Source organism: Primulina tabacum, chromosome 18, assembly GCF_025594145.1.
Source record: "Primulina tabacum isolate GXHZ01 chromosome 18, ASM2559414v2, whole genome shotgun sequence".
Lineage (NCBI taxonomy): Eukaryota > Viridiplantae > Streptophyta > Magnoliopsida > Lamiales > Gesneriaceae > Primulina > Primulina tabacum.
This window is the reverse complement of record NC_134567.1, coordinates 32161644-32185212: the sequence shown is the minus strand read 5'-3', so window position 1 is coordinate 32185212 and position 23569 is coordinate 32161644. Positions and strand designations below refer to the sequence as shown.

At 35.8% G+C, this 23569-nt stretch overlaps 3 protein-coding genes and 1 long non-coding RNA gene across 14 annotated transcripts; 3 read left to right on the top strand and 1 right to left on the bottom strand.

Annotated features, from left to right (window-relative positions):
• Positions 1 to 1811: 1811 nt before the first annotated feature.
• On the bottom strand, positions 1812 to 10399 carry LOC142532779 (WD40 repeat-containing protein HOS15-like). Its single transcript, XM_075639226.1, has 14 exons — positions 10218 to 10399; positions 9281 to 9426; positions 8822 to 9191; positions 8545 to 8639; positions 8368 to 8414; positions 5605 to 5749; positions 5384 to 5447; positions 3882 to 4040; positions 3648 to 3769; positions 3348 to 3422; positions 3128 to 3181; positions 2969 to 3042; positions 2475 to 2549; positions 1812 to 2160 (listed from the first exon to the last, which is right to left on the bottom strand). Exons 1-14 carry the CDS (start codon positions 10276 to 10278, stop codon positions 1941 to 1943), a joined length of 1707 nt encoding a protein of 568 aa, XP_075495341.1. The 5' UTR covers positions 10279 to 10399; the 3' UTR covers positions 1812 to 1940.
• On the top strand, positions 7012 to 7887 carry LOC142532780 (uncharacterized). Its single transcript, XR_012816609.1, has 2 exons — positions 7012 to 7508; positions 7549 to 7887. It is a non-coding gene; the product is annotated as an uncharacterized LOC142532780 (long non-coding RNA).
• A 2304-nt stretch (positions 10400 to 12703) lies between the features above and the next one.
• On the top strand, positions 12704 to 13510 carry LOC142533769 (WPP domain-containing protein 1-like). The gene has a single exon (XM_075640658.1). It carries the CDS (start codon positions 12779 to 12781, stop codon positions 13337 to 13339), a length of 561 nt encoding a protein of 186 aa, XP_075496773.1. The 5' UTR covers positions 12704 to 12778; the 3' UTR covers positions 13340 to 13510.
• A 3290-nt stretch (positions 13511 to 16800) lies between these two features.
• LOC142532997 (putative carbohydrate esterase At4g34215) lies at positions 16801 to 23042 on the top strand. 11 transcript variants are annotated; one of them, XR_012816650.1, is made up of 11 exons: positions 16806 to 17162; positions 17383 to 17436; positions 17603 to 17616; positions 18010 to 18155; positions 18695 to 18735; positions 19031 to 19135; positions 19245 to 19321; positions 19583 to 19755; positions 19965 to 20049; positions 20599 to 20717; positions 21853 to 21993. XR_012816650.1 is itself a non-coding variant. In XM_075639569.1 (10 exons), the coding sequence occupies exons 1-10, from the start codon at positions 17007 to 17009 to the stop codon at positions 20663 to 20665; spliced, it is 918 nt and encodes a 305-aa protein (XP_075495684.1). In that variant the 5' UTR covers positions 16806 to 17006; the 3' UTR covers positions 20666 to 20883. The 11 variants fall into 11 exon arrangements, 8 of the variants coding, with proteins under 8 accessions (XP_075495684.1, XP_075495686.1, XP_075495689.1 ...); XR_012816651.1 differs by having other exon boundaries at positions 21918 to 21936; XM_075639569.1 differs by lacking the exon at positions 21853 to 21993 and having other exon boundaries at positions 20599 to 20883.
• Positions 23043 to 23569: the final 527 nt, after the last annotated feature.

Here is a 23569-nt window from a genome sequence, read left to right as displayed (position 1 = left end):
AGACAAGTAAAATTTATTGTGTTTCAATCAACCCACAAAAATTCCATGGGACAGAAACTTACCTGGCGGTATATGTAGCCAATGGAACCTTTGAGGGTATGTGTAAAACTTAAAGAAGATTGATTTTCGTTCATCAGTAACTTGGCTAGACCGAAATCTGCAACCTTTGGAGTCATATCTTTGTCCAGAAGAACATTGCTAGGCCTTAAATTAATCACAGTGCACAATGGGGACTTCGGTTTCATTGTGCTGTAATAAATGGCAGATGCGATTCCAATAGCAGATCATAGTCTTTCGAGCGCACATAACCCAGCCCCATTTGCATGCCTTCGCTTTCCTCTAATCCAATCATACAAGCTCCCATTGCTCATGAACTGGAAGACCAAAGCCAGAAACTCCTCATTCTTGGCGTCTATGCTGAAGCATATAGTCACAAGTTTGACGAGATTTCGATGGCTCAAATGTTTTAAAGCGGCACATTCTGCTAGGAGGCACTTACTTGATCTAGCAATTGCGATATCAAGAACCTTGACTGCCACAACTGCTCCTTCTAGAATTCCTTCGTAATCCGAAACTCCCTCTCCCAATCACGTTTTCTTGATCAAAATCATCAGTGGAGAGGCGGATTTTTCTGTAAGATATCATATCCTGCCGTCCATTTAAGGATTCAAATGAGCCCTCGATAGTCATCCTTTGCTTTTCCGAAAGAAATAAAGCAACACAAATGCAAAACAGAGAGATTTTGAAATTGAATACTTATTATGATATAGACAATGGTCAATCGTTATTCGTCTTCCACGACCACGTGAAATCCTGCATGACAAATCTAAGCAGAGATTTCAGTTGCCTTCCAATAAATAATGTAATCTGATTTTAAGCAACTCCAATAAATGAAGTACTCCATTGGGCTCTCTATCCAGGGCTTCAGAAGTAGTTGTGACCAGATCCATGCAGCCATTTCATGCAGCTCCATGTTCTGAATCTTTCAAGTAACCAACTTTCTGTTGATTTTCCATCATCCTTAGCAAACGTTTCATCTCTTGTGTATTTGAACTTAGGCACGAATATATATACAACTCCTCTTGTATATTTGGCTTTAAACTTCAAACAATTTGCGGGGGGATCTTAGGTTGTGAAATTTTGGCAGAAAACACCATAGTCAGAGCCAGTTCTGGGGAATCTTAGGTTGTGAAACTCGAGCATGTTGAGGGTCATAAATACTTTACGCGTGGTTGGTCGAAATTTGCGGAGGATTTGGGGCTTAGAACGGGGGAATTTCTAGTGTTCTGGTTAGCTGCGAAATCCACATTTGACGTTTCGGTATATGGGTGGGATCAGCGGCTGCGCGAGAGTAATTTCTAACTGTAAATCTGAGTTTGGAAGCTCTTACTCTGATAAAGAAGTTGAAACATCGAGCATCTTCACCAAACACAGCCACCGCGACGTGAGTAACAAACGAATCAAGACTAGCAGTTTGGAGAAAGATGCAGGTAGGAGTCCTCTTAATGTTGATCGTTCGAGCCCACTCTACTTCGAAAGAGTTTTGAACCACCATCACGTATCAAGAGCGCCTCTTTAAGCATGAAATTTGCAAAGATGTCTGGTTTGATCAGCCAAATAGAGTGTGGCTGGAGTACGTGCCGAAGCAACATTTATGTAAGATATTCCACTTTTTGGACAGTCTTTTGGTTCCAACTTCCCATAAATACGTGTCATTTTTTTAAAAAAAACTTTAATGCGTATCCATTTTCAATGTTAAAAAAAGGACTTTTAAATAACATTGAAGAGACTAATTTACAACCCCAAAACGAAAATAACATTGAAGAGACTAATTTACAACCCCAAAACGAATTTCTCATACAAATAAATAAACTAGTTAAAGATTCATCAACGTTCTAAAGGGTATCAATAGAACCTAGACAAAAAAAATCTTCTAATTTCTACGTTCGAAAATCCAAGACACAAACCACATTGTTTGCAAAACAAGCTGCAATCTTATCACCCTCCTTGTTCCAGCAAACTTCAAAGATCCCTCCATTCCCAGTGAACGTTTTCACTATCTTGGCTTCCTTCACAGACCATATGTGCAAGCATTTATCCAATGATCCACTAGCCAGATACTCACCATTCGGGCTAAATGCAACAGAATAAACAGGATCCCTGTAATCGGATTGGTGGACATTAAAGTGAGTAGTACTAAACACAAACTCTATTCAATGAAATCCAGAACACCAGAAGAGCTCTGTAATATGTGTTTTCTTTTTGGGTTTTGTAGTTTGTCGTCAGGTTCAAAGTCTTAATCATCCGACCATACTGAGTAAAAGCAAATTCATGATTCGAATGTGAGTAGATGATAATCTTTGTCAAACCCTGTTCTTGTTTTATAGGATCATTAAGCACGAGGCAACGCTTATATGGTTTTACGTTTAATTTAGAAACTTCCATGGTTTTATGTAAATATATAGGCGCCATACCTGTGGCCATTTAAGCTGTGGAGAAGACGCCCAACATCCACTTCCCAGAGCTTTATTGTTGAATCAAAGGAGGCACTGCAGATGCAAGGGAGTACAAAATAATAGTGTATAGGAAAAAATTGCAAAAATGAACTGTAATTTGTATAAAGCGTGAAGTTAATTAAAATATGTACGAACTGGTCATAATTTGCAGATTGTGTTGGGCTAAATGTTGGAAAATGAGCCAACAATCCTATAGGATCAAGAGGTCTGCGACCACGGTTGAACAAGGACCCCAGATTATGGTCTTAGTTTATTTATATCCATTGAAATCAAGTCCTATCATTTATCCTCCAGCCCGCTGAATATTTGCTTTCATCTTAAAGTGATCCTTTAACCTTCATCCCTTTTTTTTACTCTTGGTTCGGAAAAATCTTCATATTGTATAAACTATACAACCTTACTACCAAATAACATCGTGTAATCATTCAATCATCAGAGGCAAGAATAATGACCTGGCTAGCACTAGTTGCCGATTAGGATGGTTGGTCCCAGCTCCTGTTGGACTCCATCGGACAGTGTATATCTCCTATGAAATAATATTTACATGTCCATAAGGCAGATTAACAGAACAAAGAAAACGATGGACGAGCTTCATGTCATACGACTCATACCTTGGCATGTTCTTTCAAATCAAGCAAGCAGGAGTCCTGTTTCATGGTCCATATCTGCATTATAATCAGCCAGTTGTCACCCCATTGTTTACTAGCATTAAGATAGAATGAACAGGATGAAGAAAATATGCTTAGTAAGATACAGTCTCTACAGCCCTTTTTTGGCAATTATGAGGGAACAATACATAACAAATCACATAAAATATAAACTGCATCTAACCTTTGCCGTAGAATCATCAGAGCATGAAGCCAGTAGGGAGCCTGTTGGGTCCCACTTGATAGCATTCACTTCACCCTAAAAAAGAACATGTGAATCTTAAAGTAAATATGTAAAATGTATTCAAGCATGCATTCTTTTCGTATAATAGAACTTTGTGAGGCACGTAGATATTTTGAGACAAATATCAACTTACATAAAATTTTCAGATGAGCTATAAAGCTGGCAGAAAAATGATACTTTTGTGCAAATTCAGGTACATTATTGTGGAAAAATATTGAAATAATGTAGAAACAGAAAAACCTGATGGCCAGAGAAAGTTTTGATTGGTCGGTTCTCTCCAACTTTGCAAACATATATCATGCTATCAGTGGAGCAGGTTGCAAAAGAAGTGTTGTTTCGCCAATCAACATCAAGGGCAGGAGCTACAACATTAAAGACGTGTAACAACTGTATGAAGTGACCAAACACAAAACATAGGAAAATCAACACGCGTAAAACAAACCTTTAAATAAGAAGAAACAAAGAGTTGAAAACCTGAGTGAAATTCGAATTGTTGTTTCCATTCTCCGGTCTTGACATCCCATACAATTGCAGTTTTATCAACGCTACCACTGAGAAGATAATCTCCTTTCTTGTTCCACTTTAAGGAGAAAATAGGCCCTTTATGTTTATTTAATGTACTTATCAACTCCCCTAGACACAAACCATGTAAGTGTGTCATGCACATTTAGAGATTAATGTGGACCCTAAGTACACTCACAATGTAAAGAGCATTGTAGATGAATATATATAACTCAGGTAATAATTTGTTATTGCACTCTTAATTTGTAGCAGGAAATTGGAAATTAGCAGGAAAAAAATCCACTCCCAAAATAGCCCCCATATTATTGTTTGATTGTCTTCCAATTTTCCAAGTGAAAAATGGGTAGGTACTTTTTATCATACTTGCCCACTTTGACAATTAAATTCGAACCTGCCAGTACAGCTGCTTCGTTTCCTCAGAAATAGCAAGACATTCCCATCATGTCGCTGACCACCACCACCTTCTTTATCTTGTGGTGGTGGGTGTGGTATGGGTGGGGCATCGGGATGCTATAACCTATGTTGAACCCAAGACCTCTCCCAAAGGAGAAAGTAGATGATCAAACGAAAAGGTTAACATCTTACCGCCGGCATCTTATTTTAAACTACAGATTCTGATACAATATCATTCATCGGCTTTTCCCCAACAAGAAAGAGTCAAGTCAAAAGTCCAAGAACATGGACATTTTGTAAATATATGAGCTGGAAACAGGATGGTAGCATGATATGAACTCCTATTTATTCATCTTGAACAATCCACACCACATCAGAAGTACCTCACAGTTTCAAGGCATTATCTTATCAATTTGAATATGAAGAGCAATATTATAGTTTTGTTTCTCTTTAAGGTTGCCGCCAGTAAAATTTCCTTCTGTGTTGCTTCTGAGCTGACAGGATATGAAGCAGTACAAGTCAAACTGAAAATCCCATTCTAACTTTTATGGAAAACTGCCTCTTTCTTCAAACTTTTATTCAGCTTTCACAGGTGTTGCATTAATTACAATTTTGTTCAAGTCCTTTTATACTTGCAATAAATCTTGAAATACTCTTCTAGCTATAGATCTATAGACTAAGAGCATCACATTTCTTTTTATTAATTCAAATATGAAAAGCAATCGTAGTGAGATGCTAAATTATTCTAAAAGTACATATCTCCATGGATTCTCCCACGTTCTTTGTGAACCACAGTCATCATAAATACTTAAACTCAAGGTGCTTAGTAATTGCAAAACTAGGGGAATAATTTTAACCAGTTTCAACTTATAAAGGATGCGCTTTTTTTACATCTTGAAGCATGAACGAAAATTTGAAGTCCATACATGATCCTAGATTATGATTATGATTCAATTGTTTCAATAACTCTTATCATTTACAGAGGTAACTGAGTTTCATTCGCCACATGACAGGCTTTACAGAGGCACAAGTATTAGATCAACCATATAAATTACACTTACCATCTCTACTCCATATTCTTGCTTGACCATCGTATGAACCAGTAGCAAGTAGTGTGCCGTCAACCTATATAAAAACAAGTCAAAGTAGAAGGAACTAAATAATCATGTAAAACTAAAAACATATTTGGCACGTCCTGAGTTGTAATACAAATGAAGGAACAAATTATAGAAATTTTTACAATGAGAAAATACGAAGAAGTATCCAAAATATAATAACTCACATTCCAATCAAGTGTGGTCACATCCTTGCTTTTCTCGTTTGTTCTACCCTTGAAATGCCTCAGTACAACATTATGATGCCCATTTTGCATATTGGAGCTAGATGGCCCATCAATGGTCCAAATCCTAGCTGTCGAATCTCCAGACCTATACCCAAAAAAAAAAGGTCTTGGATGTTGGTACCACGTACGGCAATTTGAGATAATAAATATGAAAATAAAGAATAAATTTGACACAGAGATTTACGTGGAAAACCCCTAAAATTGACTACTTCCGCCCAAAATGACTTGTCTAGACCCGCAGTCCTCAACATGGCTCTTGTTCTGTCCAACAAGGTCCTGTTCATCCACTCCGCTACTCCATTATGTTGAGGTGTGTAAGCCGTCGTGAACTGTCTTTTGATGCCCTCATGTTGACAAAATGCATCAAATTCATCACTTGTATATTCTCCTCCATTGTCAGTTCTCAAACACTTGATTTTCTTTTCAGAATCAAGTTCAACCCGCGCTTTGAATTCTTTGAATATCTGGAAAACATCTGATTTTTTCTTGATTGGATACATCCAACATCTCCTAGAGAAATCATCAATGAACGAGACAAATATCTCGCCCAGGGATACAACCGGTATTTGCCAAACATTCGAATGAATCCGCTCCAATATGATTTTGCTTCTGGCAGTAGAAATGTCAAACCTTAATCTATGTTGTTTACTGGTAACACAATGCTCACAAAAGGGTAGTGACACTTTTGTAAGTCCCGACAGCAGCTTCCGTTTTGAGAGAATTTTCAACCCTCGTTCTGACATATGCCCGAGCTTTCTATGTCATAACAATGTTAATTCTTCTCCTGAATCAATTGATGCAAGAGCTAGTTCCGCCTATTTGTGTGTTTATCCCAAAAGTACATACATATTTGAAGCAACTTTTTCAGCCTTCATAACAACAAACACACCCTTCAGAATTTTCATGATCCCGTTTTCGATACGAGTTTTGCACCCGATGTCATCCAATTGCCCCAGAACAAGAGATTTTTCATCAGTCCCTTCACATGTCGTACCTCCTGTATTGTGGGAATGGTACCATCAAACATTTTAATTTTGATAGTACCGACTACCGACCTCAGCGATTTTCAAGGACATGATCATTTCCCATGAATGATCAAACCATTTTCTCTGAAACGTCATGTGTCACGTCGCTCCTGAATCCATAATCCATGTGTCACAAAATTTGTGCTGCCTTCTGCAATTGTTGCCGCTTCACTGAATAATATTTCACCACTGCCTGAAGTACTGGCCACATTTCCTTGAGAACTTTTTTGATACTTGTACACTATTTCTTGAAGTGTCCTTTACTGTCACATTTAAAGCAGTAAATATTTTTGTTCTTACTTCTTGACTTTGTTCTACCTCGTCTTTGGCTTCCATTGGAGTCACGGTCCATAAATCTTCCTCTTATCATCGGCAAAGCCTCTGCCTTTATTCTTGCGCCGGCTTCTTCTCCGAACAGTTAAGACACCGTCGAATTTGAGATAGCTCATAAGAATACTGTTGGTTATGTCGATGATAAGTTGATCATATAAATCTGATAGACTTTGAAGTAAGAAGCTCAGCACGTTCATTTTCCTTTATTTTATGCCCCATAGAAGTGAGTTGGGCAAATACAGTATTAGTGTATTGATATGGTCGGTCATCGATGAGGATTCCGCCATTCGAATAGTATAAAGCCTTTCTCTTTAGGAAAACCGTGTTGTGTAGCGACTTAACCTCGTACATCTTTGTCAGAGTATCCCATATAACTTTTGTTGTTTTTATCTCAGAGATACTTGACAATACTTCGTCTGCTGTTGCCAATTTAGCCAAGTGTAAATTGGCAACAACATTATCATTCATCTCATTTCACTTCACATCGTCCGTAATTTCCATCGGTCTATCTCCAATAGCTATCAAGCAATTCTCCTTTCTTAAAATTGCTTGTATCTTTATTTTCCACATCATAAAATTGCTTCCATTAAACTTTGTTATCTCGTACTTGTCCGCCATTATGTCTACAACAATTTAGTAGACTGGACAAAATAATCTCGCCTTAATAAAAAAATCTCAAAAAAACTTTTCTAATGTAGATCAGTCTAGGCTGCAACCACAGAGCATACTCAGAATTTTAAAAATTTTAAACCAAGGCTCTGATACAATTTGTTGGTACCACGTGCGGCAATTTGAGATAATAAATATGAAAATAAAGAATAAATTGGACACCGAGATTTACGTGGAAAACCCCTAAAAATTCTTAGGGTAAGAACCACGGGCAAGATAAAAAGAATTTCACTGTAATATTTTTATGGTGTACAACTCATTCACTGTGTTTCCGAAGAGAACACGCACTCTCTTAATACAGAATAACAAACAACTCACAAATATTATAGAACTAAGCACTTAAATGCTATAAGATGAGAGAAAACTCGAAGAATGGATGATTTCAGAATGAGGGGAGGGAGCTCTATCTACAGAACCCCTTGTCTGTGTGAAGACGCGTACCATCTGAATCATTTCGTCAATTCTTTGAACCGTGTTTTTAATCTTCAAATTCTGCCGCCCCGCTTACTATTCCCACTGTATTCTACCAGCCCATTTGTTGACTAACTAAATGAAAATGCATTAAATGCATTGTCATTCTTTGCGACATTGGATCCACATGAAATAAATTCATAGGAAAAACAGAAACTATACATAATCATTTTTCAAATAAGTAATATTTAGTTGTCTTGCTCACCCTGAAGCAAGAAATGACCCGACTGGGTTCCATGCACACGCAAAAACCTGTGAAACAAACAAGTGCATTAGCAACACATTGCACAGGAAAAACAAGATACTCCGTCAAATTCATCTGCAATCAACTGCAGACGATAAATATTAACCGATGATTGGTGAAGATTTATGATATATGAACCTCGGAAGTATGGCCTTGCAGAACGGTGACATCACTGCTCGATATTTCGTAGGATAAAGAATCTACAATCGTGCAAATATCCATGGGTTCTGGACCTATTTTACCATCAATGAACACATTGAGTAAGTCTATTTCAACAAATCATTATTTTAAGCAAGAGAAAAAGCACTATAATATGAACATGTGATTTTTCCAGTTTAGCATGAAATTATAGAGCCATCTTCAGCATAAATGAGCACATATGTAGCAAGTAAAACATAATATGACCGTATATCACCTATATCAGTTGCAATCTCCTCAAGTTTGCCGTTAACCTCATCTCCCGAAGGATTTGCGACATCGGCACCCTCCAATGACTTTTCCTTATCTTTACCTGTTGCTTTCTCCTTTTCTTTCTCTATCTTCTCTTTCTCCCTCGGTTGTTTTTCATTATCCTTTTCTTTAGCAAGCTCCTTTTCTTTTTCCATCGGAATCCCATGGGCATGCTCCCGCCCATTTTCAATATTATCTTTCTCCTTTCCCTTGGACTTTTCTTTCCGCTTGGCTTCTTTCTTCTCTTTCACGATCTTTTGAAGTTCATGTACATCTTTGGTTATAAGATCTAGAGGGTTTAGGAACTGAAAATCTTCATCTGTATCTAAATCGTCCTGGGTTGCATCAATTATCTATCAGTTAAACATTTTCAAAAGTACAAAACAAAGTACACTGAAGCGCAACCTCAATTTAGAATGCTTACATTACTAAAGTTTGCTTCTAGTTCAAGATATTGGATTCCTTTCTGAATAAATGTAACAAGTGCACCAGGTGGAACAAGATTTCCATCAATAGTACTCTTGTTGATCCCTGCCTCATATCCTAGAGCAAAAGCAGAATGGGCAAACCCTGACAAATAGGGCAAGCATAATACATCACCAACTCAAAGGAACTTGGTGGCCATCTGAACCAAGTCGTGCGGATACAAGCTGGTCTGGCATTAAGCAACAAAAGGCCACCCAAGACCAACTTTAAGAAATATACACGGATTTTGCACCTATGTTTCAAATTTGTGAACCCTGGCTGTGAGGTCGTATCGAAACAGCTGGTACCAAAAGCTCAAACTTTTGGGAGAAGGCGGGAACAATAGTCAATTATTTTAAAATGGTGAACCAAAATCTTCGTAGCCCTACGATATTCAGTTGATACTTTTTCATATATCATTCAAATTTATTTTTTTTTCAAGAGAGAGTCGCAATTCTAAATAATCAAACATGACAACACCACAGTATTTCTGATAAGGAACTAATTTGCCCATTTCCATCCATTCCAGCAAGAGAAACATGAAATCTCCAACATTAGCGAGGATGGCAAAACAAGTGCATTAGAAAGAATTAACTCGCAGGAGCCGGGTAAATTCAATCAATTTAAACTCTGACACTTGCATTTCCGTAAAAAAAATTGGAGTTTTTTAAAAAACTAGGCCAACCTTACTCGCATTATATTCATAATCAAAAGGTAAAACCGGAATATTTCGCCATTTCTTCAAATTCAGGAAACAATAGAATAAAAAACCTAAAACCCAGTACCCTTTCCTACTTATAAACAATAGAAAGAAAAGAATTTAGGTGAAAAAAATTCAAACCACAGATAAACAAGAGGCCAAGATATAAGTAAAAATTACAGAGGAAGAAAAATACCTGATTCGTTGAGGTAACGGAAGATGAGGTAATTCAGCTCCGCCGAGGTCAAGGAGATCATTTTCCCGAATTTGCCGTCCGCATGAAACAGTTCTCCTCCGGTTGGCGCAAGGAGAGAGTAGGGGCACTCGCGATTTCGGAATGGATTTTTACTTGCTCACTGAGATGATAGTCGGAATGTATACGATCAAATGACTGAAATGTCCTTAGATGAAACAAATAATAAATTTTTTTGTATTATTATTATTATGAACATGATAATTATGTATAGGAAAAGCTAAAGTACTGGTAATAATTTTTCCCCGGAAAATAGAGCATACATAAGATATTTTAGAATATAGATTAATTATAGATAATCTTATGTAATAATGATTTAATTAAGCGATACCCACAAAATGAAATTAATTTCCTACAAATATCGAGTTTGATTATGTTATTTATTGATTCACTCATATTACTTACTTACGACATTTTCTCTATATTTTTCAGGTATCTAACTTGAGAATCAGAGATATTACGTGGAAAAAAACTTTCGACTCTCATCTAACCTTCCTGCTCATGTTTTTAGGTCATTTCTTGGTCCGAGCTGAGACCTCCTAGAACACGTGTCCAACCTTTTGACAAATGTTTTTTTTTATCATCATTAAGTATTGTTTGTTTGTTTTTTTAAAGTTACAAACACTTTTTAAATTTCGATGATAGGATTATGTCTTCCCCTAAAATCTCGCTCCTTGTCGCGAATGAAGTTGTTGCATGCATATGAGGCGGTAAATTTACCCGCACAACTCTGCATTAAAACACTGTATGATTTGAATATTATACTTTCTTTCGAAGTTAATAGGGAAAATGACATTAAACATAAATGTTACACATTATTGATAGATCGAACTCATTCTAATAATAAATACTTTTAAAAAATGGTGGTCAAAAAAGGATCGACTAATAGTGGATTTGAGATACTAAATAAGATCAAACAGAAACATTGATCCTTATAATAAATAACACGATAAAACACTGGCACGAATTAGTAAATTTATATTTCAATATACTTCAAGTTTATAAGCAATCAATTAGTCTCTTTTTTTTACATTCATATGATCAGTGGGTTTTAAATATAATTGTTTTTGAAATTTTAAAAACCGAGTTATCAGTCATAGCCAATTAAATGAGTAGAAATTAAGAAGAGACATTACCTCATAAACTTATAGTGCAAAAAGAAGTAAGAAATGACTAATGCGGTGACAGTTACTATTCTTTCTCAATTTTCCCTAACAAAACGAGTTCATCAATTGCTTTTTTCATGTCAGAGTAGCAGCGAAACAAAAATTCGACGAGAAAAGAATAAAAGCACTGCGACCAAGAAAGAAACCCTAAAATCGGTGTTGGAGTGGCCGTATTTTGGGGAATGAAAGCGAGGTGAAAAGATTTAAATTGTTCAAAAGCATAAAGGTCTCGTGAACCACAACATACATATATATGGTAAAGTTATATATATAAGGTGTGTTGTTTGCACTTTGCAGGGCGTGCAACTCTGCCTCTATGTAATAGCCGGGATATAAATATATGTATACTCAACCTGTACCACATCATAATAATTTTTTTTTTTTTAAAAAAAGCTGCCTTTTCCATTCCCACAACCACAATTTCTTCCCTAATAAACTCCATACAAAAAAAGCCTTTTCCATCTCCTTTAATTTATTTCTAGTGAAACACCATGCAAATTCATCAGTACGGCTTGTTTAAGAAATCTATGGTCTTCTTGCTTTCGATAGCCTTGTTGACTTCAGCCGCTGAGAACAACGAAACAATGCCCGCTGGATACAAGAAAAATTCAACAACAGAAGTGCAACAACAGCAAATGCAAGTGCAGTATGCAAAGCACGCTTTTGTTGCCATCTTACCAAGCAAGAGGAGAGTCCCGAACGAATCAGACCCTCTACACAATCGCTGAAGCTTCGGAGACAGAAATTCTAGCTAGTAGAACCACGATCGAGTCGAGTCATTAAGGTAGACGTCGTCTAAATTCCCCTGAATTTTTGAGCCGGCGCACAATTCAAAACCCATATTTTGTTGTCTGTAACCTGTAAAATACGAGGGGCTACAAAAACTATTGGAGCAAATATGCTCCTTGATTTTTCATGAGTTTTTTTTTAATCTTTTTGGGATGCATTTGTTCTTGATATTTGCTTTAAAAAATAATGATATTTGTCGTATTTATTTCGTACTCTGCCTCCATAAATTTTTTATTATGTGATTAATTTAATTTATTGGTCGTATGAAATATTTTGCGAAATAATATTTTCAAAACGTATCATATCGTATATACTTGGATAAATTACTTCGATCAACTAAATTTATAATTCAAAATTAATCAGAAAGCTACAATATTCAATCAAACCATTGCGAAATTCATATAAGAAATTGAGGCCCAAGCCCACAGATTTCAATATTAATAATCAGCCCATCATCCAATCTTCCGTTTCTGCACAACCAACATACATATATACACAAGATTTCTATCAGCATCCTGTTTTCTTGTTGCTTTAATATATCTTACCAAAATGTCGGACAAAATCGAAGCCCCGAATCCAATTCTCCAAACCCAAGATCATCCACCGCCTCAAGATCCAGAGTTACCCCAAACTCCTCCACCCTCCGCCGCCACAATGACCGAAACTGGACCTCAATCCGTGACCACCACAACCCCTGCCACGAAGTACAATAATGCTTCCTTCAGCATTTGGCCACCCACTGAGCGCACTCGCGACGCTGTGATGAACCGCCTGATCGAGACCCTAACGACCCCCTCCATCCTTTCCAAGCGCTACGGCACCATTCCACGCGATGAGGCGGTTGACGTGGCAAAGCGCATCGAGGAGGAGGCGTTCGAGACTGTAGGGGCAGAAGCGACCGCCCACAACGACGGCATCGAAATACTTCAGGTTTATTCTAAGGAGATCAGTAAGAGAATGCTGGAAACTGTTAAGGCCAGATCTGGTGAATCGGAGGTTCCGGCGACGCAGCCGACGAAAGAGGCGCCGGTTAGGGTGGAAGAGGAGGATGCTGGCTCCACGGCTCCGCCTCAGAGTGAAAAAACCGAGTCTGTCGCTGATGATGACTGAACACCTTCTTCCTGTTGAAAAACAAAAAAAAAATAATCTTGTAAGTGAATGAAATCTTCACTGGATGATTTTTCTATCCGGAGATCTACTCTTGTTTGCTATTATATTAGTATTGCTACGTCTTGTGGCATTGGCTTCAGCATTTGTTTATTCAATCTTCCAACTTTTTTCCGGTTTTGCCTTGCCATGCTACTATTTTGGTTTGGGTTTTGTGAGTTTGTTTCTGTGTTACTGCAATAATAATGCCTCGGACAAAAAGTGCAAGATTGAGCAGTTGTCGACTGATGCTGCTGCGGAGCACTAGTTATAGACGTGATAGTTGCACCACCACCATATGCAACTATTGTATTTTTGTCGTGTCATGGAATAAATGCTGCTGTAGTGGGCTTAGGTTGTATTTTGAACAGGTTTGCGTCAGGACACTGGCCTGGACTGCCTAACCCAATCGACCACTTCATCTTGTGGACTTGCAACTTCCCCGATCCTCATGAAACCGACACCAACTTATCAAGATTCTTTAGCTTGCCTGGTTTTATAGACTTCGATCTGTTCATATTATATGCACTCGTCGCCCACATACTGTTTTGACCTTTCATTTAGAGATATGGGGTCAATCTTTGGAGAAAAATGAAAATGTTTTGCCTTGCGAACCCGGCGAGTGGAAGTGACAAGAATCGTTTACAGCTCAAGTTTTTTTCGACGTGAATTTCCTTATTAATATTGTTGATTTAAGCTTTCCTTGAAAGAAAAGGTCGTGGATCGATCTTCTAGGCTGTTGCAAAATCCAGTCTTGTGCTTGCGCTCCACGAGTTCAGAACTTAAGCAAGCTCCAATTCAGAATCAGGCTTGGTGTTCATTGCTAAAATCAAATTTGATTGATTCTTTGATTTTAATTTTTATCTAAATCGGTTCTGCTGGCAGCTGTATTTTGGTTTAACTAAAATTTTATTGATCCTCGATTTTAGTAATATTTTAATTTATTACTATTACTGTTGGTTTTATTAATTTTACAAATTTTAAGTTATTAATACTAATATTAATAATTTATTTCATATGATTGATTATTGTTTAATATTATTAGATGTTTTAATTTGAATAATAAAAAACAAATTGATGTTTTCAGTACTCCTTTTCTCATCTATTTTTCACATTTTGGTGATAAAATTTTTTGCTGATATATATTTATAATTAAATTCAGTGTATTTTTATCTTATTGTATACATTTAAAAACAAAAATTATATGACCAGGTTCATCATCATCGGACCAAGATAAAAATTTGGCATGGAGCTCTGTTCCTTCCATCCTGTCTCTTTTTTTCACCTTACACGGTGTTTTACTTTAAACGACGTTTATTCATTTGTCAAACATATGTAACCAGTAAGCCATCATTTTTGTAATAATAATAATAACAGTAAATAACCTATCCTTTTCAACCAAATTTAAGGAATGTTTACAAGAGTTTTTACTTTTCGAAGTGAATTTTTTTCGATATTATAAAGAAATTGATGAGAAACAAAAATATAGAGTATTTGAAAATAAAACTTTTAATATAAACTAAAGTTTGAGTATTTGAAGAAAAATTGTTTTCAAATTTAAATTTTAGTAAAATGAAAATAATATCATTAATCTATATAACTTATTTTTTTCAATTATCTAAATTTTAATTGTCAAAAAGGGGCTGCGATTTTAAGAGAGAAAATAATAAAAATAATTGTGGACAATTGTGGAATATGATAAAAAAAAAAATTAAAAGTACAAATGTCAAATTAGAATCAAATAAATTTTTTCTAAAAACTCTCTCAAATACTATCTTGATTTCATGATTCCGAATCACAAAAAATATCGTGACATGGTCTCAAAAATTAATTTTGTGAGACATATATTTTATTTCGGTTATCAATTGAAAATAACTTATTTTTTATTTTAAATATGAATAAAATTGACTCATTTCATGAAAAAATAAATATATGATATATCTCACAATATAACTCTGAATATATATATATAAGTAGTAGTGAGTACAATCTGAAGAGCTGGCATGGAACTTTAGATTAATTTTTTTATTTATTTATATTTTACCATGAAGTGGCCTTAATCTTGTCTTTTTTCGAAGCATTAAAAATATTGGTATAACTGCTCGTAGTTGATTTTTTCTTTCCAAAAAAGAATAATCAAATGAATTATTCCATAGGTTAAACATTCGTATGTGATTAGGTTAGAATGGCAGTTGAATGAAAAAAAATGAAATATCGCCGAAGGTTCTCTCACTTTATCGCACAAACACCATTCAATCTGTGGAAAGAATTCAATCTAGGTTTACTTTCAAAATTGTGTTATGTTTTTTATATGGCAGCAATTATATTTCCGAACCGTATGTAGTTAAACTAAAGATTTTATTTCGAATGAATTTTCATTAATATTAGACCAACTAGATACCTAAATGGACATCAATTATTTTTCAAAATAAATCTTTAAACAATGTTTTTAAAGAAATTTTTTTAACCCTTTTGTCCCCTTAATTGTTGTCAAGTTTTATTACTTTCCACAAGAGAATTAAGTCTATGCGTGGCGGCACCTAATTTAATCAGTCAAATTCCTCGGATCACGTTCTTTCATCGACTTGTATATAAACTGATCAAGCACCTACAATCTCATATCCTTGTTATATATTTCACCACAACCAACTGATCAAAATCTCCAAGAATTTGCAATAAATGACCAGATCGTGTCTAAAATCTCTCATATTAATTAATTTTCTTCTATGTAATTCCATATTTTCGATTAACCAGGTCGAAGCACGTAATCCGAAAAACTTGATGCCTCAAAGCTCCATTGATACAGAAGTCAATAAGATTTTAGGTGAATTATACGTAGAAGCGATAAAAACAGGAGGGCCAAGCCATGGCGGAGACGGACATGCATTCACTAATTCATTAACTTCAGATGGAGTCAAGAATTCTGACCCCAACGCACGAGCAAGAAACTAGCTGGTGCACCCACAATTTTCATTTAGATAATTTTAGCAAGTGCTTAAAGATATCGATTTATGTATACTTGATTCATTTTTTTTCACATTGTATTGTTTGATTAATTATTCTTTGGTCGGAGTTGTATCATTTGCAATTAAATAATGTACAATTTATTTAATAATTTGCACTAGACGTGTTTTTTTGTATTTGTTACAATGTGTAGTGGGAGCATTTTGTTAATGCTTGTGCCTTTTGTACAATCCTATAATATGAAAATAAAAAAATTTGAGATTAATGTAAAATCTAATAAAAATATTATATTAATTGTATGGGAAAATGTAAAAGAATAAACTGATTGAATGACACCAATAGCATTTTTATTGATATATATTATTATTATTAATAATTATTATTATTATTATTATGAAAAATAAATTAATATTGGTTTGTTTACTTTAATTACTTAACACAACAAATTTACTTCTTAATTTGTTTTTCTAGAAAAACATGGTTTTACTCTGGCAAATATCAGTGCGAAGTATTGGGTCAATGTTCCTCGTGCATAATACCAAACTTTAAATTCTGAATTTGTCTGCGAAAGAAAACTCATGGATTAACTATGTTATCGTAGTACACATCTATACAAAATCCTGTAAAAACTCTTTTGATCACTATAAGAAAAATCATAAAAATAAAAATGACGTCAAGTGATCCCGATACAGGCACTGTTCCCGCCGCCGCCGTCATAGGAGGCAAGAAGAAGCCCAGTAAGGCCGTAACCACTGATTCAAGCCCTTTTCTTGTTGGGGAAAAAGTCCTTGGTTTTCATGGCTCCTGCCTATACGACGCCAAGGTGTACGATTCAACCCTTCTCACCGTCTGTACTGAAAACCCTCATTTAGTTGATTGTCAAGACTCCATTTTTAAATGGATATCCTATTGTATTCGCCTCCAGTGATTATTTTGATGGGAAATTACAATTTAACGCAATTATTTTTGAAATTATTGTTGCATTAATTCCTAAGTATAGCTACAAAATCACTTCTAATTTTACTTTCGTTTGTGGAGGCAAGATCGAAAAGGTTGAGACGCATAAAGATGGGTGGATACACTTAGTTCATTATCAAGTGAGTAAACCTATTATCTGATGCATTCTAGCCTATTATAACCGTTGCTGTTGTAGTTGCATCACTAGTGTTTCTAACTACACCAAAATTTTAACTATGGGGTAGTATCAGTTATCAATAGCTTGTATTATTGTTTCCTGATGGTTTTTTATTTTTCATTTTTCAGGGTTGGAATAAAAAGTGAGTGAACACATCTGCTCTGAAAATTATATATCTTGATTTTTTTTTCTAGCCTAGAGACTTTTAATTTTCAACAGGTAATTTTTGGATAATGTTTCAACTTAAGATTCATTCAAACTTTGCGGGTATTTATCATTAGTTATTACTGAGAAGAAAGCAGACCCTCCCACATTTCAAGTTATGATATATATGCTTCAACAAATATCTGATTTGTCTAAATTCTGTTTGACTTGGTATTCTCCTTTCCTTAAAGTTATGTCAATTGTAAATGGAAAATGAAATACGGGTATCTTGATTTGGTAGATAGATGTATGTAAGCATTTGTTATTTTCTTTGTTTGATTCGGTGATAATAACTATGGGAAGTACTATTTCTAATTTGCCTTTTTAACAGGTGGGATGAATGGTTGGGCATTGATCGCCTGTTGAAACTTACAGATGAAAATGTTCAAAGGCAAAAGGAGCTTAAACGGAAGCTTGCTTTAGAGAAGAATGTGAAGCTTGGGGGCCCATCACGTGATGACCCTAAACGTTCTACGGGTTAGAGTTTTTACATCTCGGTTTCATGATTATTGAACTTTTCTTAGCAGTTTGCAAGTCTCATCAGCATCATACAAGACCATGGCCAAAACTTAGTTGGGTAAACTACATGGATATTTCATATTCGTTATGCTTTAACTTGGAACCTGAGCTCACATGTATGCATCTTGATACCTATATCTTCTGAATGTATTTTCTTTCACGGCCGATGGTGCACCACCTAGTCCATCCTGCAAGGGACAGTGGAAAGTGCTCTGGTTGAAGGGGCCCTTCACTTCTCCCAATCCTTTTCTCGTGGAAGTAAACCGATGTGCCTCGCATAATAAATTTTACCATGCAAAAGATTTCCTACCTCTCTCTATGGGCAGCTCTAGACACTCTTGCCAAATACAGAATCAAGCCAAGCCCTGCCCCACCTTTCGAGATGTTTTTTCCCCTAATTCACAGTAGATTTTCATGGTTAAAATTGAAGTCCTCGTGTTCTGCATTTTTCGTGAAATCACTTCTGAACTGGAATCTGGATTGCAATGTCACAACAGGGGTGAGAGGCAAGAAACGGAAGCATGAATCCATTGATGAGGTACATCTCTTGGGCGGTAGTTTTTTCGAAATCAGGCCAATCCGTAGGTTTCAACTTTTGTTTGTGTACCATTAGTACTAAGTACTAACTATAGGACATTTTATGTAATTTTCTGATGGAGGTGGAGTCGTAGGAGCATCATGGTTTTTAAAATGGATATTGCTCCATTTCCGCCTTGTTTCCTCTGCTTGCTATCACTGCTTGACAAATTATGTTTGCTTCCTTTATACTTTCTTGAATAAATTCCTCATCTGTGAGTTAAGGCCATGGACTTCTATGTAACAATTTATGGCAGGATGAGAGGGTTGTCCCTTTGGAAAAGGTTGCGAACATCCAAATTCCGCTTCCACTAAAGAAACAACTGTTAGATGACAATGAATGCGTAACACAGCTCGACCAGGTAAGCCATGAAAAAGAAAGTTCAACTTGCATTCATTATTTCTCATTCGTAGGCCTGAAAATTAATTGATGATTAATTGAAATATCATCCTCTAACATTTTCCTTACAGCTTGTTAAACTTCCGCGGTCTCCTAGTGTACATGAGTTATTGGAAAAGTATCATGATTTCAAGATGAAGGACTGCAAGTAAGTCTATTATACATAGTAATTTTTCTTTTTTTTTTCCCATTGACTTTTTGTTCATGTATATTTTTATCTTTAGCTCCTTTTAACATTCCCATTGGAAGCTGGTTGGTAAGTTGTATCTTTGCCTCAATTCTAGAATCAATTTGTTGAGTACGTGTTTGGAAAATCGGAATGTTTATTATACCATATAACTTTGGTATGTAATTTAACTCGGTCCGTGTATTTCTTAATGATTATTTTTATGTTTTTTGGTGAGTGAAGGACCGTTGATACGGTTGCAGAGATTGTCAAGGGGGGGCTGTGTCACTACTTTGACAAAGCTTTGCCGACAGTGCTTCTCTATAAAAACGAACGCCAGCAATACAAAGAAGTGATCGTGGATAATATCTCTCCTTCGAGTGTGTATGGAGCCGAACATTTATTGCGACTCTTTGGTACGACAAAGCCTTTAACTGTAGAAAATTATGAATTTTCGTTCTGCTATGGCATGATGACCTTGTCTTACTGATACTAAATACACATGATTTCAAGGCATAGTTATAGATTTCATTTTGTTCATTATTTAGAACTTGAAATGTAGTTAAACCTGGGCACTGTGCTTCAAATGATATCGATATTTAAGATTTTTTCCCCTTTAATCCAGTTAAATTACCAGAGATGCTCACTGACCTTCATATGCAAATGGAGACGCTGACTAAACTATGTCAAATATCACAGGACTTACTCAGGTGTTGTGATCTCATTTTCTTTGTATTCTTTGGTTTTATTTATATACCTTGTGGATAGGACTCGTTAGTTTCCCTTTGATAGCAGTTGCAATGAGAGTTGATACTATATTCTAAAACAACTTATCTTTGTTAATATTGAATGATAAATGACCCTGATAATTTTAACCAAGTAGGGCTGTTGAATTCTATTTCTTGTGTACTGTTACGTGTTGCTCATGTCAAGTGTCCATTAGAAGTTCAACGGACGAAAGGTTAATAACAAGGGTTTGTTTGAAGAAAGATGAGCGCCTCAGGTTAGAGAATTTTTTTTCCATAAGATTGCATTTTGGACAGAATGATTTGTTTTACCATGCTTGATATAAACAACAAAGTGGTGGAATTGGAAATTTGAAATTCGCCAAAATCATAAGTATGCAAACCAGCTCAATGGTTTTAGAGAATCTGTTTGAAATTATTTGATCTGAAATGCTTCAACCCAAATTTGAAAAATGGGTAATATATAGTTACTCTTGTACACAATTTTATTTTCATCAGGGGTGTTAAATGCAGGTTTCTCCAGATGAACCAAACCTCATTTTTCCTGTCGAATTACCAGACCTCCGAGGGCTTAGCCTGACTGTTAAGGATGAAGATACCTAGGAAACATTCTCCAACCTCATTTTCGGCAAGTAAGGATGCTCGGGAATCTAACTGATCTTTCAAATGCTCAAATTAAGTTATCTGAAATTTCCTATGCTTAGGAATGCTGCTGAATCTATCTCGTGTGTTGTATTTGTATTTGAAATCTTATGGTTTTTCTGTTTTGCAAGTAGAAAAGATTTTGCTATCGCTCTATTGGCTTGCATGATAATGGATATTCAACATATGATGAAAATATGAAGTTTCTGTACACATGTGAAGTAATTAACGTTGGTTAAATTACTATATTCATGTACCAGCAATATGCATCTACGTCGCATGATTCATTGGCTTCAACTGCAAGATTTAAATTTCATCCTATGTAAAGTACTGTTGACTTCAGTAGAAGGGATTAGTCTATGCTAGGACCCACAAATATGCTTATCCATGCGATGATTATATATTTAAATTTTAGAGGATGATATATTTAATTAAAATATAATATATCCGTAGAATATTTAGGGAGATTGAGTTATTTAATGGTTATATATTGGAAACACATAAAATCATACACAAAAATAGATTGATCGGAAATAAGATATTTGTTTTATTTTTGGGGGAAAACAGTTAATTTGGAAGATGAAAACCAGACATTGCATATGCATTATAACACAAGAATATATTTTTATAATTATCACTCTCTTTTAGAGTGCATCGATTCCTTGGGGGCATCCCGTCCCTAATCAAAATTATAAATATTTTCTTTACACACGCACTTTCTCATATTGTATAATTTAAATTGTGGCCTCATAGGTTCCACTGCTACATACACACATTGTCCGTGTAATGACAGAGACTTGCAATTGACATGCGTCCAATCATTCATTTCCTTTAGTCGTCTAAATTATTCAAATCGTAATTTCTCCTACTTTTTGTTGTTTTAGTTTAATGTTTGAAGTTCCCTGATATATACTCAAAAACTATTAATGTAATTAATACTCCTAAATATATTTTTGTGTGTCGTTTCAATTTGTCGTGTGATCGCATGGAGAGGATTGAATAGATGTAGTTTCTTTCCTTCCAAACATTCTTTAAATCCCATCTACATGTAAATATAATTCTGCCAGGAATTGTGATACAAACGATGTTTTCCCTTATTTTATCGTTACTTTTATCTTACTCTAGTTTGGCAACATCCAAAAAGCTCTCACATGAAAACACTTCATCGTCTAAGAATATTTTCATATTAGCCGGACAGAGCAACATGTCTGGTCGAGGAGGTGTGATCAATGGTACCTGGGACCGATTCGTGCCCCCTCAATGCTATCCCAATCCATCGATCCTAAGGCTCGATGCAGGGTTGGAATGGGAAGAAGCTAATGAGCCACTTCATTATGATATAGATGTTACCAAGGTTTGTGGGATAGGGCCTGGAATGGCATTTGCTAACTCACTCCTGGAGAGGGATTCAAGCATCGGGACAATAGGTTTGGTCCCTTGTGCAGTAGGGGGCACGAATATAACTGAGTGGGGTCGTGGAAGCGGACTTTACAACCAAATGATGAGACGGGCTGAGGCGGCAGTGCGCGGAGGAGGAAAGGTTTGGGGGATTCTATGGTACCAAGGTGAGAGTGATTCTTTGAGTAAAGAAGATGCTATGCTGTATAGGACGAGGTTGGAAAAGTTTTTTACGGATGTGCGGTCTGATTTGCAGTTACCTAGTCTGCCAATAATCCAGGTATCGTCTCACATCCGGGGAAATAATTGGAAAGGCCAAATATATATTACCTGTAGATTTATAATTGAGCCCGAGTTCAAATTTTATTAAACTGCTCGAGTACTCAAACAGAACTAAAAAATTTTGAGTTCAAATGGAATCAGAGTTTAATGTCGACAATTTCAAATAAAATTTGAGTGGGACGATCTTTGGAAAGGGTTGTTTTATCATTTGGATATGATTATTAGTAATTTTGCATTGCTTTGTGGTGTAGGTGGCAATTGCATCAGGACTGGGACAATACATAGATATGATAAGAAAAGCTCAGTTAGAGAACGAACTGCCAAACGTAACAAGTGTGGATGCCAAGGGATTGAAGCTGGAACCTGATGGGCTGCATCTATGTACAGCCGCTCAAGTTCAGCTCGGAGAAATGCTCGCCGATGCATTTTTACGGATCATGGGATCTCCTCCGGCTCACAGCAATTCCCCTGAGAAATCTCATAATTTCTTTTTCAGATGGCTTAGGTAAACAACTCAGCCGTGGTGGAGATCAACTGTATATTGAGACTAATCATCAAAAGATCTGTCATTATTGTTTTTTTTTAAAAAAAAAGAAAATCATACTTCACAACAGAATATTCAAATATTAATCGTATCGATTTTTATTTAAATTTGGAAGAAATTATTCAAATCTCATCAGTTATGATGCTAATTTTACGAGTTGATGCAAGGGTGGTACCACCTGCTACACAATTCTCATAATGTGGAACTATGATTTCTTTCTGCCTATATGGGATATGGCGGTGTTTGGGTGGGGGAAGTACCAACTGCCACACAATTCTAATTGTGTTACTTTTATTGAGGAATACTTTAATGTTTAAATAAATTAATCGTTGAACAGAATAATAATGGTTCGAGGGTGGTTAGAAAATTTTAATTTCGGGCAGGTACACATAGGATTCAGCAAAATTTAAATAAAATTAAAGATTACTTATGATAAAGTCAAATAAAAAAATCGAAACAGAATAAAGAGAGAGAATTCCCTTTTCGATCGATATTTATTATGCTTGTAATGAAAGCAAAGCTAATTCAATTTAGGCCAAAGTTGCTAGCTTTGGCTTTTTCTTCTTCAGTGTTTGTGGCTTTTTTGGAATAAAAAAAATTAATGAACCAAAATATATA